This window comes from Dendrobium catenatum, unplaced genomic scaffold, assembly GCF_001605985.2.
Source record: "Dendrobium catenatum unplaced genomic scaffold, ASM160598v2 fragScaff_scaffold_716, whole genome shotgun sequence".
NCBI classification, from domain to species: Eukaryota; Viridiplantae; Streptophyta; class Magnoliopsida; order Asparagales; family Orchidaceae; genus Dendrobium; species Dendrobium catenatum.
In genome coordinates, this window is record NW_021319178.1 from 24731759 (window position 1) to 24751319 (window position 19561).

At 32.0% G+C, this 19561-nt stretch overlaps 1 protein-coding gene across 1 annotated transcript; it reads left to right on the top strand.

Annotated features, from left to right (window-relative positions):
* The first annotated feature begins 5654 nt into the window (after nucleotides 1-5654).
* Nucleotides 5655-18906, top strand: LOC110114199 (phosphatidylinositol:ceramide inositolphosphotransferase). The gene is made up of 12 exons (XM_028695944.1): nucleotides 5655-5810; nucleotides 5891-5980; nucleotides 14759-14845; nucleotides 14933-15001; nucleotides 15854-15934; nucleotides 16014-16085; nucleotides 16335-16395; nucleotides 16484-16583; nucleotides 16714-16809; nucleotides 16900-16946; nucleotides 17051-17146; nucleotides 18744-18906. Exons 1-12 carry the CDS (start codon nucleotides 5760-5762, stop codon nucleotides 18749-18751), a joined length of 858 nt encoding a protein of 285 aa, XP_028551777.1. The 5' UTR covers nucleotides 5655-5759; the 3' UTR covers nucleotides 18752-18906.
* The last annotated feature ends 655 nt before the right edge of the window (nucleotides 18907-19561 follow it).

Sequence of the window (19561 nt, forward strand, 5' to 3'; positions counted from 1 at the left end):
ACCTTTTCAAATGAACAATAAGAAAGGTAGAGGATACATATTATAATGCGCTTGTACCCTAGTTGAGATGGATGTATTAAAACAATATGCTAATAAATCTAGAATTGAATCACCAGTACTGTATTATTTTTTTTGCTGTCATCTCTTTTTCTCACTCACCAAAGGATACAAGTACCCTAGTTGAGATAATTAGGGAACAAAATGTATACCCATATATCACAATAGCCTCATTGAAACAAAGTCAAATTGGTTTAAGTTTTTTATGAACTCATCCCACTCATGGGAAGGTCGACAAGCACAATCAAACACTTGTTTAATTAGAATCTGAAGCTAGTATAGTGACTTCATCCAGCAAGTTAGTGACTCCATCCAACAAGTTTGAGACTATGTTTAGTGAGTTGACAACTTCATCAAGTATGATGATTTCGACCAATAAGTCGGAGACTTGATCCATCTAACAATTTGACAACCACCACACCCAAAATGTTGGCTAATACATCTAGCAAGTTGGGCTCGACCAAATCAATCAACAGCTCTAACCTTCAAGATGGAAGCCCAAGCAGTGATTATCTATATTGTTGGAGAAAATTGTGAGAAAAAATGATAAAAGAGAGATGAGAATGTGGAATAAGAGAAGTGCATAAATAATTTGTTTTTCATTAGCATTCATATTCACTATAACATTTAGTTTTAAACAAAAGCCAAACAAATAAATGATATAATAATGAAACACCTTTCCACTAATATCACTGTTTTAGTCTTTAATAACACTTAAATAATAAACTAATTTTGCATTAATTTTTATGACATAGCCCCTTAATGCAAAATTCTTACAACGATAAAATTTTATCAATATTGCTCAAATTTTTTAAAATTGAGATCTTTTGTTAACCCACCAACAACTTGATCTTCTATTGAATAATACTTGATTGCAATAGCTTATTTTGTCACAACTTCTCTCACAAAATGATATCTGAGTTCTATATACTTTGATCTACCATTAAACAACGAATTCTTCGTCGTAGATATTGTGGATTTATTATAACAAAATATATTTGTCGCCTTTAATTGAGGTTGCTGAAAATCCTCTAATATTTCTAGATTGCTTGACATGCTGCTAATGAAGTTGTAATATATGTAGCTTCTGAAAATGATATAGTACTAGGTTGCTTTTTTGTGCTCCAAGATGTTGCTTTAGACCCAAGATTGAATATAAATCTACTTGTGATTTTTTTCTATCTTCTTTGGGACCTACCCAATCATTATTAGTAAAACAAATTAAATTAAAGTTAGGAACTGATTTGTACCAAATCCCATGGCTAGTTTTCTCCCGAATGTAGCAAAAAATGCATTCGGCTGCTCTAAGATGATGTACAAAAGAATTATACTTGAACCTTGAAATACGATTGACTATGTACATAATATCAGGCCTAGTATATGTCAAACGCATAAGACCACCCACAATTTCTCTAAATACTATCTCATTGGCCTTAGTTATACAGTCATTCTGAACTAGCTTTTCATTTATATTCATGGGTGTTGAAAAAGTCTTACAAGTCTACATGCTATACTTTTTTAATAACTCCAATGCATACCTTTCTTTAGATATAAAAATCTCATCATCTACTTGAATAATTTGTAAGCCCAAAAAATAGTGCAACAACCCCGAATCAGCTATATCAAATTCTTTCATCATATCAACCATGAACCTTTCAATGAACACTTTGGATGACATAGAGTAGATAATATCATCAACATAAATACAAACAATAAGCAAATCATAATTTTTAGCTAACACATACAAGATATGCTCGCTTTTATTTCTATGAAATCCCTTCTTTTGAAAGTATAAACCAAGCCTTCAATATCATGCTCATGGTGTCGGTTTAAGCTCATAAAGTGCCTTCTTTAGTTTATAAACTTTATGCTGTGCCTTTAATAATAAAATCCAAGGCTTTTAAAACCGGACCGGACCGGCCGGTTCAACCGGTTGAACAGTGAACCGGCCGGCCGGCCGGTTACGGTTAGCTTCAGGACCTTTTTTGCATTGAACCGGAGTTGGACCGTGCGAACCGCCGGTTCAACCGGTGAACCGGCAAACCGGCTCCGGTTTTGTATAACCGGACGGTTCGGCAAACAGGTATTTTGGACCGTTGGATTTGATCAAGCGGTTCACTTTCATTTGAGTCCAAAGTGAAAAGTGAAAACAGAACAAAAAAAAAAACCCTACTTCACTTTCGTTCGGCTTCTCTTCCCGACTTCCCGTCCGCTCCCCTTTCGCGAATCCCTCTCGACGAGACGACGACTCATTTCTTTCTCAAAGCCGACCAGGAATCGAAGCTCCCTCTCGTTCTAAAGTTATCTTCTCCAACCACTGTGAGTTCTTCACATGCTTCTCCTTCTCGGCATCTTCTTGCATTCGGTAGTAGGCCGACGTCTCCTTCTCTCGGCTTCTTCTTGCATCAAATACATAAGACCACCCACAATTCCTCTAAATACTTTCTAATTGGCTTTAGATATACGTACCATCATTTTTAACTAACTTTTCATTTGTATTCATGGGTGTTGAAAAAGTCTTGCAAGTCAGCATATTATACTTCTTTAGTAACTCCAATACATATCTTTTTTAGTTATAAAAATTTCATCATCTGCTTAAATAATTTTTAAGACAAAAAAATAGTGCAGCAACCTCAAATCAATCATATCAAATTATTTCATCATATTAGTTTTAAACTTTTCAATCAACACATTAGAATATCCATAATACATAATATCATCAACATAAACACAGACAATAAGCAAAAAATTATTTTTAGCCAAAACATACAAAGTAGGCTCACTTTCACTTCTATGATATCGATCCCTTCTTTTGAAAGTATGAATCAAGCCTCCAATAATATGTCATTGGTGCCTGTTTAAGCCCATAAAGTACCTTCTTCAGTTTGTAAACTTTCTCCTCTTTGCCTTTAATAATGAAACCTTATGGTTGATCAATGTAGATATCTTCTTCCAAATCGCCATTTAAAAATATAAATTTAACATCAAGTTAAAAAATTTTCCACTTTATTTGTGCAGCTAACCCAAGCAGTAGTCTAACGATTTCAAATCTAGCAATAGGAGAAAAAGTTCCATAGAAATCAATACCATATTTTTTGTTCACAACCTTTGACAACAAGCCATATTTTGCATCTTTTTATGCTTCCATCTGAATTATACTTCACCTTGTAAATCTACTTTACACCAATTGGATCTTTTTCTTGTAGCATATCAATAAGCTCCCAAGTATCATTCTTCTTAATATATTGAATCTCCTCTTTTATAGCATTTTCTCATTACTTATTTTCGCAAGTATTTGCATAACATAATAGTTCTATATCCACAAGGGCAAATATACAATCATGCAACTCATGTAAATATATCACTTTCTATGATGCCTTTCTACAAATGTGATTGAATCTACTGATCTTGGACTTGAAAGAAATGAATTAGACGATGAATCACCAATAACTTCTTGATTGTTAGTGATATCAATTTGATAATTATCCTCAAATTTAACTAATGATTTTCCTTTATAATGAATTGCATATTCACTCCAATCCCTCGTACCATCTTCATTAAAAATAACATCTCTAACAATAATGATCTTCTCAGACCGTGGATAAAAAATCTGTATGCCTTTGACTGAATGATGTAACCAATGAATATCAAACTTTTAGATTTGTTATCCTACTTTCTGCTATTATGACTATCCTTCAATGTATATGCAATACTTCCAAATATATATACTTTCAAAGGACTAACTCCATGTTTTCTACCATTCCATGCTTCATAAGGTATAATATTTTGAATACACTTTATTTGAGAAATATTCAAAATATAAATAGCAGTTGTAATAGCTTCAGCCCAAAATATATTTGGTAAATTCTTCAACTTCAACATACTTCTTGCCATCTCTACAACATTTTTATTATTTCTTTTCATAACCCCATTTCGTTGTAGTATATTAGGAAATGTTAATTATCAAATAATTTCATACTTGTCACAAAAATTATCCAACATTTGATGTAAACTCTTCACCTATATATGTTAATGGAATTTTAATATTCTTTCCACTTTGATTCTCCATAATTTCTTTAAAATGCCTAAATTTACATAATTTTTTAGGAAGGGTCAGAATCCAGTGGAGTGAGAATAGATTTGAGATTCAGATTTATTTTATTTCCGCATTTTCTTTAATTTTATATTTTAATATTCAAGAACTAAAAGATAGACTGATAAATAAAGGGATTGAACTATTGACTATTGTATATGAATTTTCATTTGCTTACGTTGGATTGATTTATATTGATAGATTCATAGAAGTTCTGTTTGATTAATAAAGATATTAAAATAGAAAATTTTTCCAATTTTTAATCTTAGGGTATTACGCTGTTGACCCATCGTCCCACCTCCACCTCCCATCACCTCATCTCGCGATGTCATTGCCACCCTCCTTGCAATTTCCTCATCCTCCCATCCTATCATCATCACCTCAATCATGCCATCATCAACATCCTTAATATATAGCCTCCATCCTACTACATGTGATCAGAACACCACATTTTCAATCCTATCGATCTCATTAATATCGCCATCATCATTGACCCAACCTTTGTTGTGTCCCGCTCTATTGCCCTGTCACTTCAATAATATATATAAAAGAGATATTTCATTATATTTAAAATGCATCATATCGAGAAAAAAAATATTTCATTGTATTTGATTCTCATCAAATCAAATAATTCTCTAAATTCAAACTATGTATCACAAAATTATTATTTATTTACATATCTTATACCTAAATTTTTATATTTATTTACAACATTTTAGGATCTAAATCACATAAAAAGGTATGCATGAAAATGTGTATTATATTTTAAATTAATTGATATTAGTTATACTTTATTATAATTTAAAGAGAGAGTAGTATATAAATGAATATAAAATTTAATCATTGTAATGTAAATAGATACATATTTTATAATATGCATGTAAATCCTTTTTAATTTTTCTTATATTTTAAAATAATTGCATTTTAAAATCATAGCACCATAAATGTTGATTTATTAAGAAAAGTCGTACTGCACAGATGAATGGACGGCTATGATGTGCTGGTGACGTGGCTCCAACGGAAAGGATCAGTGATAGGTTACCAGCGAAAGCTACCTGGAAACTTTTCGGGGTTGTGGCCAACCGTTCCTATAAAAGCCAAGGGCAACAGCGTAACAAGACTCTGTCAGAAAAAATTATTCATTTGAAATTAAGTTTGAATTTTTTTTCCTGAGTATAAAACACCGGCGGCCTCCACCCTCCTCGTTTAAAGCAGCGCTGTTGATCTCGCCGTCGGCGGCCTCCTCCTCTCACTTCCTTCCCAACATTTTCCTGCCGGAGGAGGCAGTGCCATAAGCTAAGACGAACATATCGTTCTCACCGGCGGCCTCGGCTTTTCTGTCGATCCCCGCGTTTTCTTCCGATACCCTTTTTTTTTCTTTTACTTTCCTTTGAAGGCTTTTCATCGAAAGGTATTCATACCGAATTTTAAAAATTTATTCGTTTAAGGAGTTGGATGGTAGAAATATCTTACGCTAGTCTTATTAAGCATAGAAGAAGGAACCGGAAGAAGTTGAACCTAACCTGGCTTCGGGCATTACTAGAGGAAAATCATGAAGAAGGCAATGCAGAAGGAATCCTTCGCTTGAAGCTGATTTCTATGGAACTGTATGCCTTTGCTGATCAATATGACGCTTTACATTGTACGAGAGGCTGTGAAGGTATATAATTCCTTTGACGATGGATGTGTGAAGTCATTTAGTACATGGTTTGTGGGGAAGTGATTCTGGTCTTTTCACAGTTATGGAGGAAGATTGCAATGGAGACTTGTGTAGAACTACAAATTTTTATGGAGAAATGGAAGCTTCTGCTTGCGGGGCTCTTTTTTCAGGTAACGTTTCTTGTATTGGTTGTTCTTTATGAACATAGACGTAGGAAATATGGAAAATTTTGTCCAAAGGCTAATTTTATTTTGTGTATTTTAGATGATTTAATTGCATTCGCTATCGTTATGTTGATCGTCTCTTTGCAAGTTATTATTTGATGTGAGCGTTTTGGTACCGAAGTTGGTTTTTGATGAGAAAGCCGCAAATGGTGCATAAACAGAGGATTTGGCGTCTCGTAGTTTTATCATGTTCATAGAACGCTTACAAAAAAAGAAACTGTAATGATCATATTACTTTTTTTTATCTGATTCCGACGATTATATATTGAGTTGGCTTATTGGTGGACAAATACGCTTTATTGGTAATGAATTGGCCGCTTTGTTTCTGGAAAATCTGGCATGTCTCAATTTGGTTTGTGAAAAAAAAAACGTGCAACTGAAAGCCTACATTTAATGTGCATCTCCTCCAAGGATTCACAATCATGGTTGATATATCATAAAATAATTATCTTGACCGGGTACAAATCTAGGGGCAAATTCGAATTAAAAACTTTCAAAATTAAATCCGAGGCTATCCGAACTCCGATTTCAACAAACTTACAGTTGAATTGAACATCTCAAGGAGACGAGTCCAACAACACCAAAGTCAGTCCAATCCGAGCTCGAATGAACCCAAATCAGAGGACCAAAGTCTACTTATAAGCTTCAGAATATTAATTGGATGACCAAATGCTATTTAAATGTGACATGCTTATAGTCAAATTGAGGGGTTCAACAAGACAAGCCCAAGACCGTCGAATTCTGACTTCATTAAGACACTCAAATGCTCGATAAACGGTCCATGATTGAGGGAATTGATATCAGTCATTTATTGAAACACTCCAAACATATTCTTGATTTTCTTTCTATTTACTAGCTATGACACTCTCATAAAACTATAAATAGACCGCTCATTTTTCACTGAAGAAGGAAGCAAAAAAGAGAAAGAAGAGAATAGAGTCTAACATTCAAACAAGTTCAACCCACTTCTTAGACTATTGTAATTTGACCACCTCAAGTCTAGGGACGGGACAATCTTTGTAACATATTCAACAATAGTAGAATAGTTTCGACTAGGTGTGGCCAAGTGGATTTTTTTTACTTCTTCAGGGTTTTTCACGTAAAAAATTATGGTATTTTTAAGTTCTCTGTTTATGTGCTGGATATATATGTAACAATAGGATGAAAAATTGTCTTACTTTACCATCGCAAATATTCTAGCCCACAATAATGGTCATTGCACTTGCTGTGCAACGACATGTAGATTATAAAACCTTGTAATTAGAATGATTATTTGTATGTCAGGCTCATCTTTTGTATATACATATCGGGAATTGAATAATTTATGCAACCATGGATATGTTATCTTGGCTTGACCCTTTGGTTCATTGTTTTAGTCTTCTCCGGCAGTGAGTCTTGCTTCATGATGTGGCTAGTATAGAGACTGGTTGTGACTTTTGAATTAGTTTGGGTTGTTTATTAGTGGGTCTCTCCACATAACTAATCAATGATGTTACAGTCCTTATATTATGAACTATCAAAATTTATTTTGAATTATTATTATTATTATTATATTGATTTACCTACATAGTATGAAAAATGTTAGAATTTACATATTTAATACCTAAACTTTACTATTTAAATGCATAACACAAAAATAAAAAATATCACCACCCCTAACCATCTTGTCATGGTGCAGCCTGATCTTATCACCTTCTCCGCTAGTCCCGTTGCCATTCACAGGCTGTCGGTTGGCCTCCTTGAACCCGTTAATATAATCTATGGTGAGAACTCATCTGCTACTATGACCTCGTACAAGCTGGATATTCCACTCTAATCCATCCGCCCCAGCAACATGGTCCTACCCAATTACAAGTAATGCACCACCCACAACTTCTTCACTGCTTCCTTTGTGGCAATGCCCCATTAAATTAACCATTCTAGCTCCTCCGTGGATGGCCTAATCCTCCTCCGAGATCAGCTATGTCGCCATCTTTGCCATGTGTGCACTTCTAACCACCTTTGTTCTTCTCGCCTTGTGTTTGACAAGTGTCTAGCAATACCCAGTAACTTAGTTATCGAAGTACTAAATGTCATAAATAGTGAAGTTTAATTATTAAATATATAGATTTTATTGTTTTCAGTGGTATGTAAATCTCCCATTTATTATTACTACTACTTGTGACATTTTGTTCTTTAATAATCACCACTGTTGATCATTACATCAAATAAAAAGATTGGGGGTTGAAGTTAGGTTGACAATTAATCATAAAACTCATCTCGAATTGTCAAAACTAATGAAATGAATTTAAATTTGAATTTTTCTATTGCTAGGGCATACCTTAGAAGCACCATACCATGAACTATCATAATTATTGTTAGTAGGTAATGGTATACTAGAATGCTTAACTTTAGTGTTGCACCACAACTTAATCTGATTATTTTGAAAAGAAGAAAATGGTGGGCTAGGACATAACCCATAAGTGACACACTACAATTCAACTCAATTATGGTGAAAATAAACAAGGGTTAACTTGTTCTAAATCTAATATTAAATTTGCTTCATATAATTCAAAAATTTAGAATGGAAATATTAGAATTAGTAGACATAATGATTATGTGAAGAAAAAATATTTCTTCATTAGAGGAAACTAAATGGAAAGAAAGGGAATTCCTAATAATTTATAATAGTTATATTTATATTATATGTTTGAATTGTTAACAAATAATAGAATGAATGAGGTGGGGACATTATGAATGAAATTGGAATTTATGCTTCTCAAGTAGAAGATAATTCTACAAATTAATGTTGAGACAAGATATATTAATTACTACAACATATATTTAGGAAGAAAATATATCTTGTCGAGGTGAGTTAAATAGATGTATATATTCTAGTCGGGCGGACTATGAGAAAGACTCAGTTATAAAATATGAAATACTTCATTGTTTAAATTAGTTCTCATTGGAGCGAGAAGTAAATATTTTTTTTGAATTGAAATTTCTCATGAGAGGAGAGAGATATAGATAGATTGAAAGAGATGGAGAGAAAGAGAGATTCCCTTTTAGCTTATGCTTGCATTGTGCTCCCTTGTTAAGCTACCTCCAAGGAAATCTATTCACGTCTAGGCTTGGAAGGTAGCAGAGTAAGGTTAAAAGTGGATAAAACAACTTGATGTTATCAATTGAGGTATGAATCTCAATGTATTTGAATTTTCTTTTAAGAAATTTTCAATTTTCATGTAAAATGGGAATATTCTAATGAATTGAAGTATGAATGAAATTTATAATTAATATGATGTTTTCTCTAAGTCTAATTAAAATATTTTAAAACAAGTGGAAGACTAAGCAAGCAAAAATACCACTAATAAGCATATTTTAATGAGGTTGAATATAAACCATGTGAATAAATATAAGAGTATGTTTATCATGAGGCTAAAAGAATTTATAATTCTACTCTAGATCATGATAAAACTAAAACTTACTTTAGTATGAATGTTATAATTTGTAACCTTGAAATTAAAAGTATGCTAAAACAAACACAATTCTAAAACATGAGTTTAAATGAAAATTTCAAAGTTAAGCCAAGAATATATTTTATACATTTTTATAATTAAAGAAATTTTGCTTCAAAGAGATAAGTTAAGTTTGCTTGAGACTTAAAGTAATTTCTGCACCAAAAATGAAGTTAGGAAGATGTTAGAATTATTCCAAACTTGTTACTTCATATCATGCATTCTAAATATTTGATAGTCCATAAAAAATTTTTGTACTCCAAACTAAAACTTCAGCAGTCCTCCATGGTGATAAACCTACTTGGATTTTTATACCCAAGCAAAATTGGGTCCACCAATATTAGTGCTTAAAGAAGTGCATATTTGTGTAGTTTGCGAGGAACTATATAATTTGTTTTGTGAGATGTTTGTTTGTATAATAATAACGGTAGTATTTACAGATCTAATAGAGTGAATATATGCTTCATTTTATTTTCTATTACAGTAAGCAAAGATTATGTTCAGAAAAGCATACTTTAAGAATCTTTCAAGTCTATATTTCTTTCTAGAAGGAGAGCTGGTAAGCACATGTGATTTATGTTAAGAAGTAGAGGCAAGCATACAACAACAAGAATAATTAGTGAAGTAAAACTAGTATGCAATTTAGATTTGCAACGTTCATGTGAAGCATTTAAGAATGTAAAAGATATACTAGTAGATGTAATCAATAAATCTTTCAGTTTTAATTTACGACTAACATTCTTTTTTTTAAATGCATCAATCTTTAACTTTAAAACATCCAAATTATTATTGCTACTAGAAGTGGAAGCATTTAATAAGTCATTCAATAAATAGACACTCTCAACTTCTAGAATTTAATCCTCCTGTCCAATCAAATATTATTACAAAAAGTAGAATAACTTCATGAATTAGAAGATAATTCATTTATTTTAGTAGTCAAGCTAGTTCATTGTCAAGATAAATAATCTTATCTTATGATTTTTTTAAATATTTTTCATAAGATATCCTTTTTCAAATTATCAAGAAGACTTTGATTCTTTCTTGTTGGACTTATACTTCTCTTTTAATTTTTACAAATTATTAGTCATGTCATCAAAAGCATTAAATAATTCTTCATAAGAAACACTTGCATTGCTTTCAGTGTCTGAATTATAGAAGTTTTTTGGATTTTCTTTATATTCTTTCCTTTTGACTTCTTCTTCTTCATTTTCTTCTTCTTGGAGAGATGTTGCAAATCATCCTTTGTTGTACTTGGACATTCTCCCTTATGCCCTCACATTTTTAATCACTAACTTTCTCACTTGACGTTTGATCCAAGCTAAAAAAAATAGTGAGAGAGTTAAAGACTAATTTATTACTTTTTAGGTTGTTAAATATTTTATCAGGGGTGTCAATAAATAACTCGACTAGCCAAATCAACCCAAACCCATCCCGAAAAGCTGGGTTCTACTCGACCCATTTAATAGATGGATTGGGTTTGGGTTGAGTTTTTCAATTTATTTATTAGGCGGGTCGAGTTTAGGTTGACCCGCAAACCCTCTTTTGACCTGTTCAATATCATTTTTCCTTTTTTTTTTCTTGTGGGCATAATCTTTTTATTTTTTTATCAAATAACCCCAACTTTATAAATAATAAGTTATAAAAAATTTTCTTTAACCAAAATGGGTTAATGGGTCGGGCTTTGGTTGATCATTTTGACCCGTTTATAAAACGGGTTTGGTTCAGGTTAATTGGATTCACATCAACTCAATTTTAGGTCGCATTTGAACCTGACTCATCAACCCATTTTGACACCCCTATAATTTATGATCATTTGATAATAAAATTTAATGAAAATATGAAATTGCTAAAAATTTAATTTATGTAGCTTAAATTCATTGTGAGAATGTAATTCACCATTCAAAAAGTTGCCACGATATAATATTAATAATTTGAAAAAAAAACTCATATGCTAATTTTCCAAGTTTCAAATTTATTTCATAAAAAATTGGAGTACAATCAAAATATTGATCGGGATACTAAATAAAATTAGAATTGTTTGCTATGGGATCTTTACTTTAGAAAGTTAAGTTTGTTAAAAGAATATTAAGCGCATTTGCTCTAATACTAAATATAGAGTTAAGATGAACCAAGAGGTTGGGTTGTGGGTTGGGTGTGTACTTTTCACACTTCAAAATTTTCTTATGAAATTCAATCCAACTCATACCCCACACAACTGAACATAATGTAATGCAGAAGCTATAGAAATAACCATGCATACTAGAAGCTATTGTATAACTACCCATAATAAAAGTTATAATATGATATGCAGGAGTTATAAGTATGAAGACTTGATAGACTACCAAGCACATGAATATAGATATGATATACACAATGTTTATATGCTAATGCTAATGCAAATAGTATTTACATAATTAACCACAATTAAAAAGGTTACAATCATTAATAGAATAGAACATATATTTGTAGTTTAATACAATCCTACCGATGATACCATGCAAAATAACTGCAATGTAGATATTTAATCAAACTATGTGTGTAAATTACTATTAGGCATAATGTTCATGGTCACTTCAACTTCACTATTTAGTTCTGTTTAATTTTTTACACAAACAGTTAAAAAATAGATAATAAATGATTACAATAACTACATGCACAAATGTAGGTAATAAATAATATTGGAAATGATATGTTATAAAATGAGTAAATTAACTTGAGCACAATATAATTAATATACCACTCAACTATGTAGCTACAGAAACTTGTAATAAATTAGCTTGATACTACAAAGATGATAACATAATTAAGCAAAGATGTTGAATAAATGATTAATCTAATGAGAGTGTTGAACGATAAACATAGTTACATAAGATAATTATATTATAATAGTTTATAACGTTAATCTTATGAGACATAAAAATACAAACATCCTCATAATAACAATATGATAGTGACAGAAATAAAACTATGCTTAAGTTGGAGTAACTTGTCAAGCATAATGATTAAGTTTATTACTTATACATAAAGAGCATTTAACCAAGTAGCTCACTCTATGAACATAAGAGTTTAGATAACAATTAAATGTGTAAGTGAGTTAAAATTAAATTATGGAAAAATATGGACATTATCTATATTTATTTGGTTCATCATATCCAATGGCCTATGTCCATGCCTAGCCCCTAACTTAAATAACAATTTTACTCTGCATGCCTGTAATCGCAAACTCACTTATTCACTATATGCCGTGGTGAAACCCCTCACAATATTTTCCTTATGAAGTATACCCTCATAAGTCTATGCATAATAAATCTATAGGAAGACCTTTCTTCGAAGTCTTTGAATATTTTGGTGGTGACTAAAGTTATCACCAAGTGATGCAAGGATCAGTGCAATTTACAGAATAATTGCAAAGTGATATAGAGTAAGTACAACAAAAGAATACTACAATCTTGAGAAATAAAAATTGCTCTTAACTTTTACTTAAGGGATTGAGAGGATGAAAGCTTCGATTTATTTTCCTTCAATGTGATAGAGCCTTAATACTCAAAATAATCTCTTTTTGATATATAAAAATATGAGTGGAATATCAACAACTGATTTGCAAAAGTTATATGTTTATATATAGAGTATAATAGGAAACTAAAAGCTCTACTGAATTAACTAAAAATGGAAGAAATTAGTTACCTTATGTTTATATTGAATTAGTCATCTGCTACCAAAAATAGGTCAATTCCCTATAAAAGTTATCCAAGGGTCGATAGCTTCTTTACGGTGACCAACTAATAATTACATTCTAGTTCAAGAGTTTTGTGAGTTTACGGCTTGACACAACAAGTTATCAGTCAACCATTAGCTGCTATATCAATTTTATGTATAAATATTTAGTAAATTAATTCATAATTTATGCATATATGTCAAGTCTAATCAAGCCCTGTTATTTGAAAATATTTTAAATAAGCTTATTTATGTAATTAAAATAATTCAATTAATTTTAATTTTTAATTAGTGTTCAATCATTTCTAAACATTTTAGGGGTTGACTAATCCATTAATCAATCATACATTGAAATACTTAAATACATACACTTAGCTATTTTTTGATCTCTTTCACTTTGCCTCCTTGAAATAATTGCAGCATCATTTATAACAAGCTTTAAGCTGCGAAGTCACCAAGCAACCTAGTGGAACAAACATCATTACCATAGTCCATAGTTTAGTTAATACATGTATAAAAAGGGAGAGGAAGGGAGACAGAAGAGTAGTTGGAGGATGGTTAAATTTATTTTCAAGCTTAAAGCAATTTCTACACCCATAACTTGATAGCTCATCTTTGTCCAACTTCATCTTAACATCGACGACTAACGCCCTCTCAACATCGACGACAAACACCCTCTTGACATCGACGCCCAATACTTATTGCATAACATCGATGTCCGACTCTCGACATCCTAATATTAAACTCTCGACATCCTAATATTAATCATTTTAATCATAAATTTTAGTTAAATGACTTATGATTTCTAAATTATTTTTAATAATATACTTATTTAATTTTTATATACTATTTTTAAAATATAAAAATTATAACACTATGTCTAACCCATGTCCGTGTTCTATATTTTCAATAATTGACGTGTCCCGTGTCCATATTGTGTCTTATCCGTGTCATAATGTTCGTGTCTGTGCATCATAGGATTGAATCAAATGGGGACCAAAGTTGGGAAAGATATAGTAGTAATCATATTTATTTTAAACCTAAAAGTTTAAGCCTATAGATGAAGCCAACCACTTGATATTTCTACAACAGTATATTTTTCAACTATCGAATGTTGGATTGAACACAAACAGCTTTACATGTCTTAGCAAGTAGCAAGTAATTACCAAAGATAGGGCATAGGGCTAATAGTGGTGAAAGGTAGGCTGGAATTTATAGGCATCTGTGTAGATGAAAAAGAGTCCAAGGACAGTTGAAAAGTAGGGTGGAATTTGAAGGTATCTGTGTAGATGAAAAAGAGTCCAAGGACATTTGAACATAATTGTCATTTAAGGAATATTTGACAAATCCTGTATAATTTAATGTCATTATATTTATCAATAGGGAATTTTGTATTGAAATTAACCTTTTACTGTAATCTAATCTTTATGCATCATTCATTCTTTAATAATTTTTGTTTATTCACCAAATTGTGCATTATTTTAGAGATTTCCATTCTAATTTTGTGTGATTGTAGTATGTTCATGGGGTTGCTGCTCACGGGATTCATTATTTACATCGACCCGGACCTATTCTACATGATCTTGGTTTCAGTCTCCTTCCGGTGTGTAATTCCTCGAGGCTTGTTTGAATGACATGAGTATTGAGCCAACCTTCATGCCGGTTTTCTTACTTGCTCTTTTTATTTTAGGAGATAGGGCCAGATAAAGCCTATGTCAGCGAAATCTTTTTCTCTGTCATCTTTTTCTCCTTTATATTGGTATGCATTCTTTTCTTTACTTCAGGCTATTTTACGTTTTTTCTGGTCAACTTGAGTTTTTCATTCTGATAATTCATTTTGTTATTTCTGATACTGGATTTATTGTCCCTTTTTAATATCCTTCTTTGTTTAGTTTACCTGCATTTTCTGCTACTTACCCAATCTATAGGTCAAGTTTGGTATTTCGTACTGTCTCCTATGTTCATGAGACATTTACTACCAATTAAAACAAGTACAGACAATGTGCAAGCATTAAAAAATTATACCAACATAGATGCTGACGGCATATGAACTTCAATATGGTTCCTTCATCTTCCTTGTTTTGTGTAAAAACCTTAAAGCTGCAAAAAAGGTCTTAAAGCTGTATTTTGAATCTCTAAAAGATTGGTTTATTCAGGTCATTGCTTATTCATTCATTCTTAAAATTGCTTCTTTCTTCATTATCATTTGGCTTTCGCTACGTTATTGCTAAATGCTGTAAACAATGAAAGCAGATTAATTGCTTGCACTAGTTTGCTTATTAGAACCTTTCAATTCTTATGTTAATGATGCTCATTAGATTGACGACCATATAATTCGTCTCATAATCTCTGACGTGCTGACCAACACCATATTATTTGCTGTATTCACGGAAAGGATCCCTTACTGATGATAACGTATTTTACCCTTGCACTTTCTTTATTTGTAGGAATTGAGCCTTCCTAACCTAGTTGAATTTCCCAGGATTTTCCGTGTTGGGAGTGCTTTGTATTAATCATATCACTATTGCCTTCTGCTTATGATGCATCAGTTATTTTAATTCCTTTGTTTTCCTTTCTTTTCCAACGTACGAAGTAATTTGAAGTTTTGCAGTGGACATTCTATCCTTTCATTTATCATAGCAAACGCTTCTACACAGTTCTGCTATGGCGTAGAGTGTTGGCAATTTTAGTTGTAAGTTCAAGTTAGTTTAGTCATCTGTTATATTGCCGTTTTGAACTTTCCTTCTTACAGATGAAGATTATTCCTGCAGACTTGCCAGGCTTTGAGGATCATCACATTCTACTCTACACATCTTCCAGGTCCAAACTATCACTGCCGCAAGGTAATAATATATGTAGAAATTGTTAGATTTGCCAAAGATTTTTGCGGAAACTCATATACTGACTGGCATGGAAATAACTTTTTGAGAACTTATTCGTTGCTTTGGATTGCTTGGCTATCAACAAATGTACAAATGTCATTTGTCATAGGATCTATTCAGTTTGGCCTTTTCTTAATCAAATAGGAAATACAAAGGAAATAATTTGTCTATTGCTAATAACTTAGAATAAAATCTCCATATGACGTGCAGGGTTCAAAGTATGCCACACTCGCTCCTCCTGAAAGAATATTGGATCTATTTCTCATTAATGGTATGCCATCAGTTTTCAATATGTTTCCATTAATTACAGGAGCTCATTTATCATTTGGACATTTATTGTTTCTTGCTTTTATTTGCAGTCCGTGGAGTCTTTTATGGTTGTGGCGATTTGATTTTTTCATCTCATATGATATTTACACTGGTTTTTGTTCTCACATACTATAAATATGGTTCTAAAAGGTATAACCAAGCTAAACTCTTTTTTCTCTTCATACAAATGATGTAAAACCCAATGGCTCATTTGCAGTTACTGTTTCATTTCTTTTTTCAAAGGTGCTTACCTATTGAATGTTTGGTTGTGTTATTGTAGGTTTATTAAAATGCTTGCATGGTTGATGGCAGTCATACAAAGTCTTCTTATAATAGCTTCACGGAAGCATTACAGTGTTGATGTTGTGGTTGCATGGTTAGTGAGTGAGCCATTTCATTCGTTGAAATACTTTTACTTCGATATGTTTTTGAGTTCCTTAACTCAGTCAAATTCTTTACATGCTAGGTATACTACAAACTTGGTGGTATATTTTATTGATACAAAATTGACAGGTTTGCCAAATACATTTTCGGATAAATTGTGTTTTTCTATTGCTTCTCTTCTAAAGCCTGGAACTAACTGTCACTGTAATTAAATTTGTATTATAATTCTACAGAGATGCCTGACCGTTCTAATGGAAACCAGCCATTGCTCCCATTAGTCGCTAAAGAGAAAGAAAGCAAATCGGACGAGACCCACAAGCTATTGAATGGTAATTCAGTCAATGAGCTTGATTGGGTGAATATCTTTAATATGAAATGATCTCTTTTATATGTTTCTGTCGGTTATGGTTTAGAATTTCATTTAATTGCCTTTGGGAAAGGAACTCAGCTTACGAGATTTTTGGGAAAAGAACATAGAGCTTTAGAGCTTTTTGGAAAGATAATCTAGAGCTTTTTTCTATGATATTACATGTAAGTGACTCATCACAATTTAAACCTAGTTATGGTAAAAAAATATGAGGGTTGTCTAGGACTTCACTCACAAGTGACACACCACAACTTAACCTAATTGTGACTAAAAGTAGTTGAATGTTGGTGGACAAAGTAATTATAGAAAGATAAATATTGCTTATTTGTTAGAAATTAAATGGATGGGGTAAGCCATGGACATTGCGGAAGATTATAATCTCATATTTTGAAGAGAATGATCAAATTTTTACCATAGAAATCAACATCCATTTAGGTTTCGTTTGGGATTGCTTTCTTATTGCTTTTTAAAACTACTTTCTAGTACAAAAATTAAATAATTTGTACTAAAAAGCTGCTTTAAGAAGCAGAAAAAATGCGGCTCCAAACGAAGCCTTAATGTGGATGCAAAGTTGGAAATGCCACCATAGAATGGTTTAGCCAATGCAAAGGTAAATAATTGGTATGATTAGACCTAGCTTCAACAGATGTGGGAGTGTATTTATGATTTGGTGAACAGCTACTTAAGTCCCCTTTTCAAGCTCTGATTTTCTACTTCACAATGTATGGTGGATAAGCAGTTGGCATAGACAGCACTCTTGGCATAGTGGTTGTTGACCTAAATGACTTGTAGTTCTTCACTTAGTTAATAGGAGAAAATTAAGGTTCAAACGTTCCAAGTTGTGGGCACTCATGGTGTTCTTATTTTGTTCTTCATTTATCTCTTTACAGTGGATTTCTCATGTCTTCTTGCCTTTTGACCAATCACATAACTCCAAATCTTTTATCTTAATTTATTGTCATTTAATTTTAGTGGTGTCTATTTTCCAATTTTCCTAGATTTATTCTTAGTCCTCTCTTGTCAAAGACATTGCTACATCGATTCCTCTCTTGTGATTGATGTCAATTAGCTCAGTTGATAAAATTCTTCAAAGTTATTATTAAAATATTCTTCTAACATCAAATTTATATTTCAGTACTCAAAATTAAAAAAAAGAAAGAAAGAAAAAAACTGCCATTGTGGTGGGGTTTTACACATGTTTTTTGTATTCATTTTATATTTACTGAACTTATACTGCAATACTAAGGTTTCGTTTGGGAAACTTTTTTTTATGCTTTCTAAAATAAATTTTTAGTGCAAGAATTTCTTGAACTAAAGTTTCGTTTGGGACGGCTTTCTTATTGCTTTTTAAAGCAGTTATTTAGTAAAAAAATATTTTTTTTTTTTGCATTAAAAGGCTGCTTTAAGAAGAAAAAAAAAACTGTCCTAAACTAAGCCTAAAAATTTTTGTATGAAAAAGCTGCTTTAAAAACAGCGAAGAAGTTGTACCAATCGAAACCTAGAAGTACCATATCTAACATCTAAGTTTGTTATAAACTATTCTATGATTTCGATTTCAGAACTATAGGAACCAGGCGAATGGGAAGCATCTAGAAGACCGGAACTGTGTACATTCTGAAACAACAAAGAATGGCAGGCAGATAGGTGATGCCACACAGTTGTAAGGCTGATGATTCGTAATTCAATGGGAACCTCCATGCCGAGCATTTGAACTAAGAGAAATGGGCGGCAGTTTCTTTTACTGTTGTGGTAATCTTTCCCTTACCAAACGGATAATTCTGTTTTTGAAGCAGAAATCTTTCGTAATTCATTAACATGAAACAGAAGTCAAATGTCTATATGTCCCTTACAACATATATTTTTTTATTATTTGATTTCTGCTATGGTTTCTTTGAGTAGCCTTCGTGAAATTATTCTGTGCGGATATGGACGCCGTTCGGATACGAATTAGAACATGTCACGTTACCTTTTGCTGTGTACCGCTGTGTAATGGGTGACGTGCCACATTCTGATTCACCTCCAAATGGTCTGATGTACGCACAGAATAATCGAAGTACAGAGCCCATTAAATTTAGCTCATGATGTCAAAAATATCTTTGGTCTATATGATTTTATGTTTAAAATAGCAAAATAAATATTCAAACCGGGGAGCTGTATCATTGGGAAAAGCCCTATCGAAAGCTATTTATACTGCTGAATTTTTAATTAATGTATTTTCTTAGGAATTTGATTTAATTTATATACGTCTAATGATTTTGGAATAAAAAATAATGATATTATTTATACTTTTACATGAAAACAATATTTCCACTATAATCTTGTATAAACGTAAAGCAATTTTTGAATAATTAAAAATAATTATATATATATTCTACTA